Source organism: Archocentrus centrarchus, chromosome 4, assembly GCF_007364275.1.
Source record: "Archocentrus centrarchus isolate MPI-CPG fArcCen1 chromosome 4, fArcCen1, whole genome shotgun sequence".
NCBI lineage: Eukaryota > Metazoa > Chordata > Actinopteri > Cichliformes > Cichlidae > Archocentrus > Archocentrus centrarchus.
In genome coordinates, this window is record NC_044349.1 from 6,301,833 (window position 1) to 6,316,568 (window position 14,736).

Here is a 14,736-nt window from a genome sequence, read left to right on the forward strand (position 1 = left end):
TTAATACTAAAATATAATTATTATCCATTTATTTTAAATTGCTGTTTTACAAAAAAAATGGTAGGAAAAAACAGTAAAGCATGTCATTGTTATTTTAAGATATCAAATTGCAGTTCTTTACTTGCATTCCTGAACAGAAAAATGTGTTTTAGTGGTTGAATGTAGTGCTTGAATAATTTCTGACTGCTCAGAGAAGTCCAGTGTGTGGCTCAAATTTGAGTATAAGAACGTGAATTCAGTTCATTGACTTTAGTCAGGTTTAAACAAGTTTCTGACAGATTATGGATGCACAACATGCACAACAGTGGCAGACAAAAACAGTCACTCACACACGCTACAAGCAGGCACACTTTATTAGCTTGTGTCTGTGGCCCTTTGAGAGTTCTCTACTATGAGTGAGGAAGACACAAAGTTCAACAAACCTAATCAGACACTTAAATAACCCTCACCCAGCTGAACACTGACATTTCAGAAAACTCAAAAAAAAGGCTAAGTGCCTAAAACTAAAGCTAAGCAGAGCTCAGAGCCAGTCACTAGGCAGTAGCCTCAGTATGAGCCTCAGTCTAAGGATCAAAAATGTTCTGAGGAAAATTAAGGAGACAAGTGAAAAAGAGAAAATCTTCGATTTTCTGTTATCTGGTGAATTTATATACATGCATATTGAATTAAAAAAATTTCTCTCTCCTCACATACAATGTCTTGAATAATCAGGCCCCATCTCATCTTAAAGACCTTATAGTCCCATATCACCCAAATAGAGCACTTCGCTCTCAGACTGCTGGCATAGTTGTGGTTCCTAGGATACTTAATAGTACAATGGGAGGCAGAGCCTTCGACATTCAAGCCTTTCTTCTGTGGACGTCCAACCACTGAGCTTACTTTGCTATGATAAGTGCTGCTAGTTATCACGCCAGCTTCAAATAACTTACTTTCAGACTCAGATTCTGACTTCAATTTTATGTGACTTTGGGGTGTTTGGCTCTCACCTAAAATTACAAAAAAGTTACTGCAGCTCTGATTCACACATCTGATCTCATCCGTAAAGGCAACTCGGGTTTATTGTAAGTTAATATTGGTGGTGAAATGATGTCTCTGTTTCAAAGCTGGTGTTTTTGTTCACCTGATGGATTTCAGGCCCATTATCACTCTCTGTTAATGTTTAGTTTTAACCAACGCTTAAAAAAAAACCTCACACTAGATTCTCCACCACTTTGCAGTTGTCTGATACCATTTGTCAAAAATCATGGTCATGGTCACCAGAAAACAGAGATGTGGGCTTAAAAAAGAAAAAGAAAAAGCCTTCTCAGTTGCCTCCAACTGCCCTTATGAGTGTGTCAATTTGTGGCTGCCTGTGTGTGTGTGTGTGTGTGTGTGCGTGTAGTTTGCCTGTGACTGATTTATTATTTTTCTCCTTGGTGTCCTCATGCCAGACATATTCTGCAAGAAAAACCTGTTTTGAGTGAGACCATAAATGTGGCTGCAGATAGACAGTGGCTGTCTATCTGCTCTTTGATATTTCAGCTGACAATCGATCGAGTCAAAAGACTGGGCACGCACAAATGTGTGCCATAAAGCCCAATAAATTGACTGTCCACAAGAAGAAAATCTAAAACAAGAGGACCCTGCTGTTTTCTAGCACCAGACAGTTCATTGCTGTGTTTAGATAGACTGGCAAATATGGTGTGAGTCAGGTGGGGATATGACCATTGATTCAGTCTAGGAAATTCTCAAATTGTAGCAAAATGCTCCCCTCTGTTCTTTAACAACTGCAGTCATTACTCATTGTACAAACAAGCTGGTCCAATCAGACTCTCCTCTGTGCTGTGACTTCTTGAATAAAGTCCACAGCCATTCCCCAGCAAACCACAACACTAATGTTTTTCTTCAAAATTAGCTTCAAATTTCCCTTTGCATGGAGACCACCAGGGATCCTTTGCCTCACCTGCAACCCTCTCATTCATTCCTCAGCTTCAATTCATGCAGATCTGTTCTGCCACTGCACGGGTCAACACCCCGTGGAAATGATGCACAAGTGTGGAGGAATCTGTCGCTCCTTTGACTCTCTTCCCACCAGTGTTGGAGGTGAATCTCTCCTCATACCACTTCCCACCTGTCAGTTACGCCAGATGACTGCCTTTGGAGCATGAAAGCACACTCTCTGGTCTTCTCTTCCCATCTGTAGCTTCAGAAAAAAAAAATACCCTGATTCCCAAGAAATGAAACAGACAAAAGTGTCTGCTTCTCCACCTCGCATGGGCCCACCTTAGCTGCAAAAAGAAATACCCAATCCTCCCTGAACACAATGTAGTGAGAGGACAGAGCTTTGATATAAGTACAGGGAATCTGATTCATGTTCTGCTACAGCAAAGAAAGCGACACTTCACAGGACCACCACTGCTGTGTACCAAGAAATGAAAAGGGTAGAAAGGAGGGTCACCCTCACTCTGTCACCCTATTAACCCCATGCTACCTGAAGGTGACAATCGGAGGCAGCAAACTGTCACATGGCGTGTTTCACAAGACTCATTTATCTTTCCCTCGCCATATGCACTCATCATGGAGCTTCCTCCAGACTCGGATATGCTTACGGCAGCTGAAGATCATATCTCATCTCAAGCGGGAGGATAAAAAGTATAATCTTCTACTTTATTTTCATTGCTGTTATCACCGTATAGTAAAAAGTAAAAATTGTTAACAAAGAAAAAAGTACCCACAGTCATTTCTACCACGTTTTAAAGGCTCAAAGGTTGCAATTGGGAATAAAAAATTATCTCTGATAGTTTATAAGAGTCAAACTTTTTAATATAATTTATAGTATAATAAAATAGTTATAGATTTGATAGTAGATATACTATTATTGTTTCTGTTTGTTTAAAATGGCTAAACCCTAGCAAAGGAATAGGACAAAGGAATACCTTGTTTGAATATTATTGACATCTAGATTTGCTAGTTAAATTTGATTAATAGATAATACAGTGCTGTGTAAAAGTATTTGTCCCCTTCCTGATGTCTTTTCTTTTCAATTTGTTGCATATTTGTCACATTTACATGTTTCAGGTGATTAGACAAAGATTTTACACGAAGATTACCCAAAATTCAGTTTTTAAAGGGGAAAACTATACAAACCTACCTGCCCTCAATCGAATTTAGGTCTGAACTTTGATTAGGCCTTTTTTTTTTTTTTTTTTTGTAACATTTAGAGGTGGAATTGTGCTTGAGCTTCAGGGCACAAAATGAAGAGCAGAATTCATGGTTCCATCAACTACAGCAAGTGATCCTGAAGCAGCAAAGCAGCTCCAGATCATCACATCACCACCACCATGTTTGACTGTGTACAGAATATTTTCCCAAAAGTCTCAACCATCAAGATGTTTTTTGTCAAATGTGAGATGAGTCTTTGTGTTCTTTTTGGTCAGCAGTGGTTGTTGCCTTGGAATTCCTCCATGGTTACCATTTTTGCCCAGTCTCTTTCTTATTGTTGAATCCTGAATTATTTTTTTCAAATAGGGCCAGGTAGGTTTGCATAGTCCCCCCCTAATAAATTAAATCCTTATTTTAAAACATTTTGTACTTACTTGGGTTGTATCATACTGCACTTTATATAGGGGACTGGAGTTAGATAAAAGAAATATATATTAGAGTTTTGAATGGGACAAGGATGGGTTATTGAGCTGGGAAAAGTGGGGCAGAGAGGATGACTGGATGCAAGGAGAACCATTTGGGTTGTTTGTTGTGCATATCAGTGAAAGCTGTAGCTGACCCAAGTACAGCATCCAGAGGGTGGGAGCATATAGAGTAGCTGAGCTGGGTGGGGATCAAAGCCACGAGGAGCAAAGCTGACGAGGTGAAAGCCAGAGACTGAGTGGACGGTGGATGAACGAGAGCGTGAAATGGAGGCAAAGATGGATTGTGTGACAACTTTCAGTGTTCTTCTTCAACAGTAATTCATTTATTACAGAGTATTAATTATTATGCTGATGAATTTTAAAATGTAGGCTATGCCATGTTCAATCTATTTAATAAAAAGCCATAATTCTGTTTATAGATTTTCTTTAAAATAGCGTGACTTGCACAACAGACTGTTAACTAATAACCATTTTAAAGTTTTACACATTCTTCAGCTACAACAATTAAAAGATTAATATGTGTTAATTATCTTGCTTGTTAACAGTACTAATTTGTGAGTCTGTGAATTTTAAAATATATTTGACATTTCCTGTTTGTAATGAAAAAGTCTAAAGCAACTGCAAAATAATTCAGTCCCATTAACTGAAGCTTTCACGTCCAGTCTTGCGATTGCTACAGCAGGCTGTTACCCCCCCCCCCCCCCCCCCCCCTTTTTTTTTTTAAATAAAACTGCAAATTAGAAAATTTATGGATAACAACAACAATTATATTTTAGCAATAAGGGCATAATTTTGATTAAAGAACTTGCTGTTACAAAAACATAAAGAAATATTTTTGTTCATTGCCACTACTGTTAATTTTGGACAGCCCTGGCATAAACCTTACATTGTGTGGTGGTCTAATAAATTTGTTAGGCACTGTATTTAACATTTATTTCCAGTGTTTTCCATATTTTTTACCTCCATCCCATCAACAAGTGTGGAACAGAAGCAAAAGAATTTTCCCAGATGAGTACTACTGACAGTGTTAGTGTTCTAGCCTTAGGTAATGTACTGTCATTGCAGACTTTACTGATGGGTCACTGAAAGTCAAAGTAGATAGAATCTTTAATAGTTGTGCCATTAAAAAAGCCCCAACAACTCAGAAAAAAAAATACACAAAGATACCTTGATTGCAGTGGAGGCGATCTGGATGTGGTGCAGCTTGCGCAGAGTGCTCTCCCGGTCGATGAAGTAGGAGGCAGCCAGCTGGTGCAGAGTTTCCAGAGTCACAGTGGAAGAGTTACCCGAGTAATCGCTCACCTCTGCCTTCTTACTCAGTTTTCTCTTATCCACAAATATAGTTAAGGCCTCTTCTCCTGCAATTAAAAAATATTCACATTTACTTCTTGATTTTTAATTTGTTTTGGACTTTTTGAGAAGGAAATAGGGAGTGAACAGTGCTTCTTGAAACTGAGGCCCTCAAAATATAATCTCACTTTTAGCTTCTCCACTCCCCACAAATTCTGTCATTATTTGAAATACACTTGGTGGATGGATATGATGGTGGCAAATTTTGTCCTGAGGTGGCCCACATTACGTTAGATATGTCCACTTGCAAAGACACTTGGAAAATGGAATCCATAAATGACTTTTAGGAGATACTGAAAAACTCCTTAAATGTGTTATGCAACTTTTTTTCATGTATTCAAAGGCTTTTATTGCCAGTGTCTCAATAGACTGCTATGTGGCTTAAAAAAAGAGACCTTCCCCGACTCTCTCAGTTGCCTCTAGCAGCTTGTGGGACAACTTTTCTCAAAAACCACAAAAGATGAATGATCATTAAAATCCACCCTGAGCTGCCTTCCTCAGGCTAATGTAAGCTACAGCTAGAGCGCCTGAAAACACAGATGCAGATCATTTGCAAGCTCTTGCACATAGCAAAATACTGTCTTGAGTGGAAAAGGTCAACTAAATCATCCAAACTTCAGGGCATGATCTTGTAGCTCAGCTAGTCAGTTTTAGAATACTTAGCTAGCATTGACATTAACTGTGTTTCCATTGATAGAGTACTTGTGGAACCAATTCCAGGTGGTTGTGAGCGCAGCAGCAGCAGGCACCTCTGAAGCATAAAGACACTTGACCATAATTAGGATAAGTCACATCACCCTGAATCAGTGCCTTCTCATTGCAATCAGCACTTCATAAGTCTAGGAGCTATGATGCAGCACACTGGGAGCTACGAGAGGTCCCGAGACACTGCACATCATATTTTTCATCATAATGCAGTGCTAATGCTTCAGGGCCATTTTTTCTGCCCACTGCCTTTCTTACTCAGCTGCTGAAGGGCAAGCTCTTAATATCGCAATCTATTTATTAATTTCATTAAGTCCATATGTTTCTGAACACAGAGGCTATCCATTCAGAACCACAGAGGCATATCTCTGGCAAGGATCCAAGGTAAACTCCTCATTCTCCTCTCTTTATACCACTCAGTACTGGCTGAGAGCCAGAGTGCAGGGTTGCATCAGCTCAGGCAGTTGGGAAGGTTGCATTTTATGCAGCCACTCACAACAGCGACCTTTTCAAAGCCAGGAGTTGTGTCTAAAGTAATTGACATGTGTTGCTTTGTAAAAAGCATATCTGCTTTTCAAGACTTGCCCAGGACTCTCCAGCATCTTAAATTACCCCCCCACCCTTCTCCAGTCAGAGAACTATTAGTGCTTGTCCATTCATCAGCCTGTAGAAAACCAAAAAAGGGGTGGCTGTGACTGGGAGTGGGAGTGGCAGGTTCAGAGTACACAGGCTTTTACATGTATTCATGCATCTCTGGAGACCAATTTTCTGTGCTGCCAGTGGCATATAATTCCACTGTGATGTGTTTTTCACTTACTCTGAGTGTATTGCATTATTATGCCATGTCCATCTGTTTGCCATATGGAACACCTGGAAAACCAAATTCTAAAAAGCTTTTATCACAGATTGTATATTTTTTTGAACCCCGGATCATCTGTGTGAGAAGTAGTTCCTTAAAGCACATTTCCCTGTTATACTGAACTATAATACATGGGTTAAGCAGTTCTACCCTGGAATTTAAGAGCTCCTTTATTTGTGTTAGTCATTTGCAGGTGGCAATGCTGACCTGGAACCCAAATCTTTTTGCATCATTTATTATTCAGGTGTTAAAGCCAGTGAGAGATATTAAAATCAGGATCAGTGTGGCTGAAGATCTACACTGCTCAAAAAATAAATAAATAAAGGACTTTTTCATCAGAGTACAGCATCAAGTCAGTTAAACTTCTGGGATCGGGTCAGTTAAGCAGAGAGGGTTGTTAGTCAGCTTCAGCTACTGCTTTTAAGATCTGTCATGTACATTTTTTTGTAGAAAAATGCTTACCATAAACTATTATTTCATCTGTTTAATATACAGAAATAATAGCAATAAAGATGCACCGATATATTTAAAATATTCTGTGACTGCCCATAAAAAAATTTTTAAAAATCAAAAAACATACATAATTTAAATTTGCCCAGTTTCCTTTTATGGAGCTTCACTAGTAGCACTGCACCACCTCAAAAAAGGGCTATTTTTAGGCGCTAGAGTGTCTGTAATGCACACTGGATCTGCTCCAGTGTCAGTTTGACCCGTCAACTTCTATTTTATTTGAGAGCAAAAGAAAAATTTGTTGGGAGGCAAAATCGGTGAATAGGTGGGGTGGTGGTCAGGCCAAAAATCTCCAAAGTTTTCAGTGTGCTGCGTGCTGCTACAGGATGGCTGTCTTTAAGGGTGATATCTCTCAATATTTTTGCTTGGGTTAATTTGACACAGAAGTTTATGTATGTTCTCTGCAGTCATCTGAAGCTCATGTAAAATGCAAAGGTGCTCTTGTCTGTTGTCTGAACAGATCTTCCAAAGGGTGTCAAGTCAAATCTTTTGAAATTTTTTGGCTTGTTTATTTTCTTTTTCTTTCTTTCTTTTTCTTTCTTTCTTTCTTTCTTTCTTTCTTTCTTTCTTTCTTTCTTTCTTTCTTTCTTTCTTTCTTTCTTTCTTTCTTTCTTTCTTTCTTTCTTTCTTTCTTTCTTTCTTTTTGAATGGCCAGAGGGTTGTTCATAAACAAAGTTTTCTGTTACCTCCCAGTGTAGCTGACAACAGGAAGTGAGTTCCATACTTCCTGATCAGGCTGTCAGTGATCATCTGGGTGGTGGGCCTGCGGCCCAAGAGTCGGATGTTCCTGATGAACTCAGGAGTAAGAGGTAATGGAGACTCCAGAAAATCTCTCCTTTCCACTGCCAAGTTGTTCACCTTCCATCTCCCAAACTCCCTGCAAAATGAGAAGGGATTATTATCAATAACCAGTATATTAGGGGTTCTCCAATAATAAGGCAGTTAATAAGTTAATTACCTGAAAAGAAATACAAAGGATTTCTGTATAATTTTAAACTTATAGTAAACACAGCTTATGGTTCTGAAGCTGACATACACACTGGTTCACAATGACTGACAGACAAACGTAAGATATACAGCAATGTACCGACAAAGAAGAACACAGCAACTTAGCAAAGATAAACAAAAAAATCACAATAGCTACGGTTGTTAGGGCTCAAGACTATATACACATCACACCTTGTTGATTAAAACTGCATGTAAAAGTATTCTTTATTTATAATAAAGGTTTAGAGGGCCACTTTTACTCATTTATGCACCTAAAATTACATCAAATTGACTTGTTACAGCTTCTCTAGAATTTTCTCTGTATTCTGGCCTTTTTACATAATTGGAAATTGAATATCATTGGATCTGAACTGTTGGTAAACTTAACAATGAGATATACAAAAACCCCTGAGCTGAAGGTGTGGACAGCGTATGTTTCTTAGAGGTACAGTGAAATCATATACATGGATCTCTTGCCAAAAACAAGTTGCATAAATGACAAAAGGAAAGACAAAGAGACAGAAGGGGGAGAGAATGAGACAAAGAGAATTTAATTTATTATGTTGTGTGCTGTGACAGTGCTCAAAACCTCTTGACCGTGCTGACACAGTCTGAATTGAGGTGAAGCTGAGAGAAAGACTGAGAAAAAGAAAGAAAAAAAATCATGAGGACACCTTAAAAAAAAAAAAAAAAAAAAAAAAAGCATCAGGCAAAAACCTGGTAAAAACTCAAACTGTCACATGGGACAGAAATGTACGCAGCTGCCAGCTGTTTTCCTTAATAACCCCATCATTACAGAGATATACATCAAAATGCATAAGGTACGAGGAAATAAACGACATAGCTCCAATAAAGGATGTTTTCTATAATGAGAAAGAAAATAAAGTGAAAGCAGCCTGAAGATTAGACTGTCAACCTCTGCTACTTCCTCAGATTTTTCAGTTTCCTTCAAACAACTGGCATGCCTCACCTCAACCATGAGTGTAGTTTATATGATGCATTCACTGTATATTAATACTTGTCATTTACAAGAATATGCATGAGCATATTTGTATAGGATTGCATTTAACAGACGATCAAAGACTGCAAGAAAGAAAAATGAACGATACTCTGAGGCAGAGCCTTTTTGCTACCTATCTCCTTCTTACAGCCTTTAAGCTGCTGTGACTTTCGACTTCCACGTAAAAAAATATAACAAGTACATTGCAGGAAGAAAAAATAGATACTGTATGTCAAAGACAGCATGATAAATTGAAGTGCAGTGTAACTCAAAGAACTAAAGGATACAGATGTTCAATCAATAAAGACCAACCTTGTACCCTGCATGCATTCTTCCTAGTATTTGTGTACAACATTTGCCCAAGGCACAGCTCTTTGTACTGAGAATCCATTTGGCAGTGCTTTGACTCAACGCAAAGTTATTCTGTTACCACAAAGTTCAAGGTGTTGAGAGAAAGATTTCCATATAGTACTGCGTTTCCTTTGCACATAGTACTGTACACTCCTACTGATATTGATCTCAACAGAGTGAGCCTCAGTGAATTAAATGTATCCTCTTGCCTGCTTTGTTTGTCTGACATGTGGCAACAAAAGTACCACTTTCAGACTGAGAACATTGTGTTATTAGGAGAGAGGTTTGAATGGCATCCTTTGTGTGAAAAGCTTTGCTTTGCTTGGAGTCTCAGTATAATGCTTTTTTATTTTTGCTACCAAATATATTTGTTTTGATTAGGAGCCAAGTGATCACAGAAATCAAAATGGGCATCAACGATTTCTCTTTTCTCGTCAACATAACTGTGCATTCATGACAGCCAAAACTGAAATACAAATGTTGGCTGCCAATATAAGTATAACTGATAGCAGAGAGTTATTTTATCAGTGTAGTTCTGACCCAAGACATTAATCACTGCTTTGAAGAAGCCTCGTGATTTTGAAGTTAATCACTAAAGGAACCAAAGAGATAAAACTAAATAACTTCTGAGGCTTCTTCCAGGCTTGTGCTGACATTAAAGGCCAAAGGCCTGCGATACATAATAGTAACAGCTCTTAAACTAAAACAGGGCATGGCAAATTACTCCGAAGTGTGCTACACATCGATGAATGATGAACTGCAAACAAAAACTTTGCTGTAATATATACATTCATTCACCATATTTTGGCTCAGCCTTTTGTTCTGAGTATCAGAGCCAGCACATATTAACTATCTGTCTATGGAGTCAAGCTTGCAAACCCATAGTGTACTGTAGTTGCCACATATACTGTGTACCAAGTAAGCCAGAGGCAGGGTGTTTAGTTCAGTACCTCCACAAGGGACAAAAAATTAAATTAAATAAAAAAAAATCACCTAATTTTGATGAAAGTGCTACCACTTGCTCCAAGGCTTCAAGTTGTACTCTGACCACTGCTAACCTGCTAGGTTAAGAGCAGGATAAGAGAACCAATGGCCCAACTCCATGTTACTAACAGCAGAAGATCAAAATAAAAGGTCACTATTTACGGGAAAGAAGCTCTCAGACGTGAGCGCTGAGCTCAGGGATTCCTAATCTGTAGACTTAAAAGCCCCAAAACATAATTCTGTAAGTTATCACTAAAAGCACCAGAATATTACACTATTTTTTACAAGTAAGTTAGAGTGATAAGGGTTATCTAAACTAACTCCTGTATCCATGTTGGTGCTGTTCATATGAAATGTTTGGGGACTTTATGAAAAATGACTCATTACCATTATTATCATTTATTTATCAGAATCTGAGTTTCGTTTTATTTTGTGGTGAGATTCATTATTAAACTACTACACCCAAGGTTAAGAATCAGTGTTCATTCTTATCCTTTATAAAAACATGGCAGAGGAGTACTTTCAGGCTTTATCTCTAAAATCTCAGAGATTGTTTTAGTACTGTTGTTGTTAGCTTCTGTTACTGGGGGAACATGTGTCTAATCAGAGAGATTATGAAGATGCTTTAAAACAGCAGTTGCTGCTCCTCCATTGTTTTCGCTGTAGAGTGCAGTGGCAGTTGTGGGGTCAGCATCAACAGCAACATAGATGGCTTTCTTCCACTTCATTTGTGTTAACTCTTTAAACTAGCTGCTGCTCCCGAAGGAATGCCCTACCTGATTCTCTAAGTTTCCAGCAGAGGCAGACAAATGAAGAGAGACAACATGGGAACACCAGTATCTTCATAGTTTTGTCATTAAGCCAAAGTGGTGGGAAGCAACAGCAAAGCTGAGCACAGAATAGTAAACAGAATGAAAGGTGACACTCGGGTGAAGGTGGATTGCAAAATGGCTTGCAGATGAGCAGCTACTGTAGGCAGGACACCTTAAATAATGCACCCTACTGTATGTGTGGATGTGTAGGGTATTCATTAAGCCATCAGCTGCTGTGGGTTTGTGCTGAAATCAGGTGATCTGCTGGGATTTCAGTTGAGTGTGACTGTGGACTGGCTGAACTAATGCTATGATTTAAAAAAAAAAAAACTTGAAAATGATTATGGCTTTCAACAAATCTGAGCTGCTCCTCTTTAGAACAGTAAAAGTAATATTCTCAAACTAATGTCACATGATTGCAGTAATTTTCATAATTTAAATAATCATGAAAATGTGGTTTCAGATGTCTTCTCTTCCTCAGCTTGTATTCATTTGTATTCAACCATGAATTCTGCTCCATATCAAAAAGGCTGGCAGAGAATGTGAGGCCATCGATCTAAAAAATAAAACTGAAGTGGATCTTTCAGGTGAATCATCATTTACACAAGAACCTCCATTAGGAAACGGCTCAAAAAAGAAGAGGTTTGCGGAACGGACTAGTCAAAGTCCAGATCTGACTGAAGCTGAAATAAATGAACAAATTGCACAAACAGCATAAACAAAAGGTATATACTAGCTTCTGACTATTATATAGTTTCACTGCATAAATAATTGAAAATATAATTTCCTCAGTCCTTATTCTCTTTTCTCTTTGCTGTAATGAGGACTTCACATTTGTTTAAAAATGCCAAAAAAGCCATTTTCAGTTGGATGTGCTTACATTTTCACATGGACATATTTTTCTTGTTCAATTGCTGCTTATCTAGTAAAAATATGAAACACTCGGAACCAAGATGAAAGACCACACCTTAAAATAAAATAACTTAAAGGAAATACCAATAAAACAGGCCTCACATTAATCCCAGTGCAATACAACCTTAATTTACTTTATCTTTTACTTTCTGTATGTGACAAACCAATCAGGTTAAGGCACCTGAGTAGCATTGTGGCATTTCAGATTTGGAGGCATTGGGGGCATACGAGCTTATTTTAATGCACTTTTAGTTTATTTGACTCCCCAGTAATGCCTCACTTTTTCTGTTCCTGTTTCTCTGACAGATTAAGTACAAAACACAGACATTTAATTTGTAATTGGACTTGTATTAAGATTATGGTGACATCGATTTTTAAAAAAGGATGATAAAATGACATCCCGCCTACAGAGAGAGATAACCTAATTTGACATTTTGCTTAATCAAAACAGTTTTTAAGAGCAGTAAAAATTTTGATGTTTAAAAAAAATGTGAAACCTAGTTATTTGGGGAGGAACCACTGCGGATCGTATTTATGTTTGTCGCCCTTTTCCTTACAAATCTGCATTGCAATGAATTTCTAAAGAGACATTTATGAAGTCACAGACAGATATCACAGCTGTAATTATAACAGATAGACTGTGATTACTTTGAAATTTCTCTTGGAGGGTACCCGAGTGCGGTGCCAATTTCTGCCTGGCACTGCTCCCAATTTACTCACCTAATCATGCTTATGTGAGAAGAAAGTAATGGGAAAAATGTTCCTCACAAAAACCTTCTGCTTTTTTGGAGAGCACTCCATTCATTTTGAAACTTTCTTTTTTTTTTTTTTTTGCGATGGGTACATCCTGATGCAGTACGAACATCAAAAGCACAAATGAGCCATGTAGAAATGAATACGACTATCCTCAGTGATGGATCATTTTTGTCAGACTTCACTGTGTGGCAGGAAATAACAAACATTTAGTAAATGTTTGCGAGCTGCATTGTCCAATCAGTCAAATGTTGCACTTTTCTGTCTTCTGAGTAAAAGCTTGACTGCTGTAATCAGAATGGGTTGAACAACCTTGGCTGTAGATGATGGATGGAGGGAGTGTGGCCTTTTGAAAGGGTATATATCACATTAAACCAGGAGTAATGAGGAAAGCTCCAACACGCAGATGTTTAAATGATACAAAGAGTAAATCGCCCAGAATTCAGACTGCTGCACACAAAAGTTGGAGCAAGCTGGCGGCAAAGATTAGGCACAACTCGTATCATTTTCTGTTACATAATTATAAAGCAAGACTTGATTCGCATAAAATTAAGCAGAAATTGTGGGCAGTGTGTGAAGTAAACATAATGATGTTAAATGGATATGTGGTACCCGATGACCTTTTTGCTGACACCGTAGTATTCAGACAAAGCCTTTGACTAATCTCTTGCTCAGATATATCTAGTGTAGCTATTAATCTTCACCTCATTTCATGCCATACAAATAAATGACCTCTTCAAATGGGACACTATGTCTCTTGAGTTCCACTTTGCAGTGTGAAAGCACTACTTCAAAGCCACAGCACGTTCTGTGGGAGGAAAAAAAAAGGAGGAATAGAGAGGGAGGGAGGATGGGGAGGGTGGGGAGGGGGAGTTACAGGTACAGAAAGAGTATTCGAAAATCCCCGCTGTCGTTCGTTTCTTCAGTTATCGTTGACTCTGATAAGCTAGGCCTTTCTTATCTTAAACCCCCAATGGGCCAAATGGTTCATCCTGCAGGGAAAGGATAAAATGAAATGGGTTTCACCACAGAGTTGATTTTAGGGGCTGCAGTCCTCTCTACACCCGGCTAAGTCATTATTATTATCAATTTCATTTCTCCTTTTTCGCAGGGGTGCATCAGTTTCATCAGTTTCAACTCTCTTAACACCATTACTGCCAAGTTGTTAAAGTTGTTGGGGTTTTTTTACCCCCCCCCCCCCCCCCCCCCCCCCCCCCATATCCAAAAAAGGCTCTATTTTAGCTGGATCACCTCTGCGTTCTGATCTTCCTGCAGATCCTGTAGATCCTCCATGATATGGCAATGAAACACTGTTCAGATGACATCGTTAGCTGCTGTGAGAAGACTGTGAATTATGTAAGACTTAAGTGCAGAAAATGGCAGTTGAGCTCTAAAAGAATCCTCCAAACTGTCTGCCACTATAATTTGGCGGCAGTACTTGCTAACAAGCTCAACAATATCAAAGCTCACATCAGAGCTTTCTTTCTGAGAAGTTCCAATGCAAAAAAATACACTGTCACTGAATCCACCTTAACCTTTGCACTTGTCTGTTGCCTCAATAGCCTTAGTATGGCTAGCAAAATGGACAGTGAGCTGTGACTTTATCAGAAGCTCATAGAGCAAGATCATCATAATCTCAATGTTCTTGACCATCTTTTTTAGAGCAACAGCCACTAAAGTGACTTTATAGAAGCCACTGCTTCCCCTGCACAAAGAATTTATGTTACTTTAATCAGGATGTAGGATCTGCATGCCTGGGGGTGGGGGTGGGGGGGTACAGTTAAGCAAGACTTAATATCTTTTGGCCCTTCAGCTATTGGCTGTTTAAACTAGTAGAATCATTACTTTGCCATCACATCAATGTTATTTTTTCCTTTAATCTCCACT

The 14,736-nt window shown here is 38.6% G+C and overlaps 1 protein-coding gene across 1 annotated transcript in view; it reads right to left on the bottom strand.

Moving 5' to 3' along the window:
- brinp3a.2 (bone morphogenetic protein/retinoic acid inducible neural-specific 3a, tandem duplicate 2) overlaps positions 1–14,736 on the bottom strand; it is a 57,290-nt gene that overhangs the window by 16,552 nt on the left and 26,002 nt on the right. Inside the window, 2 exon segments of the mRNA XM_030727165.1 lie at positions 4,794–4,984; positions 7,737–7,927. Coding sequence (XP_030583025.1) covers positions 4,794–4,984; positions 7,737–7,927 — 382 coding nt within the window.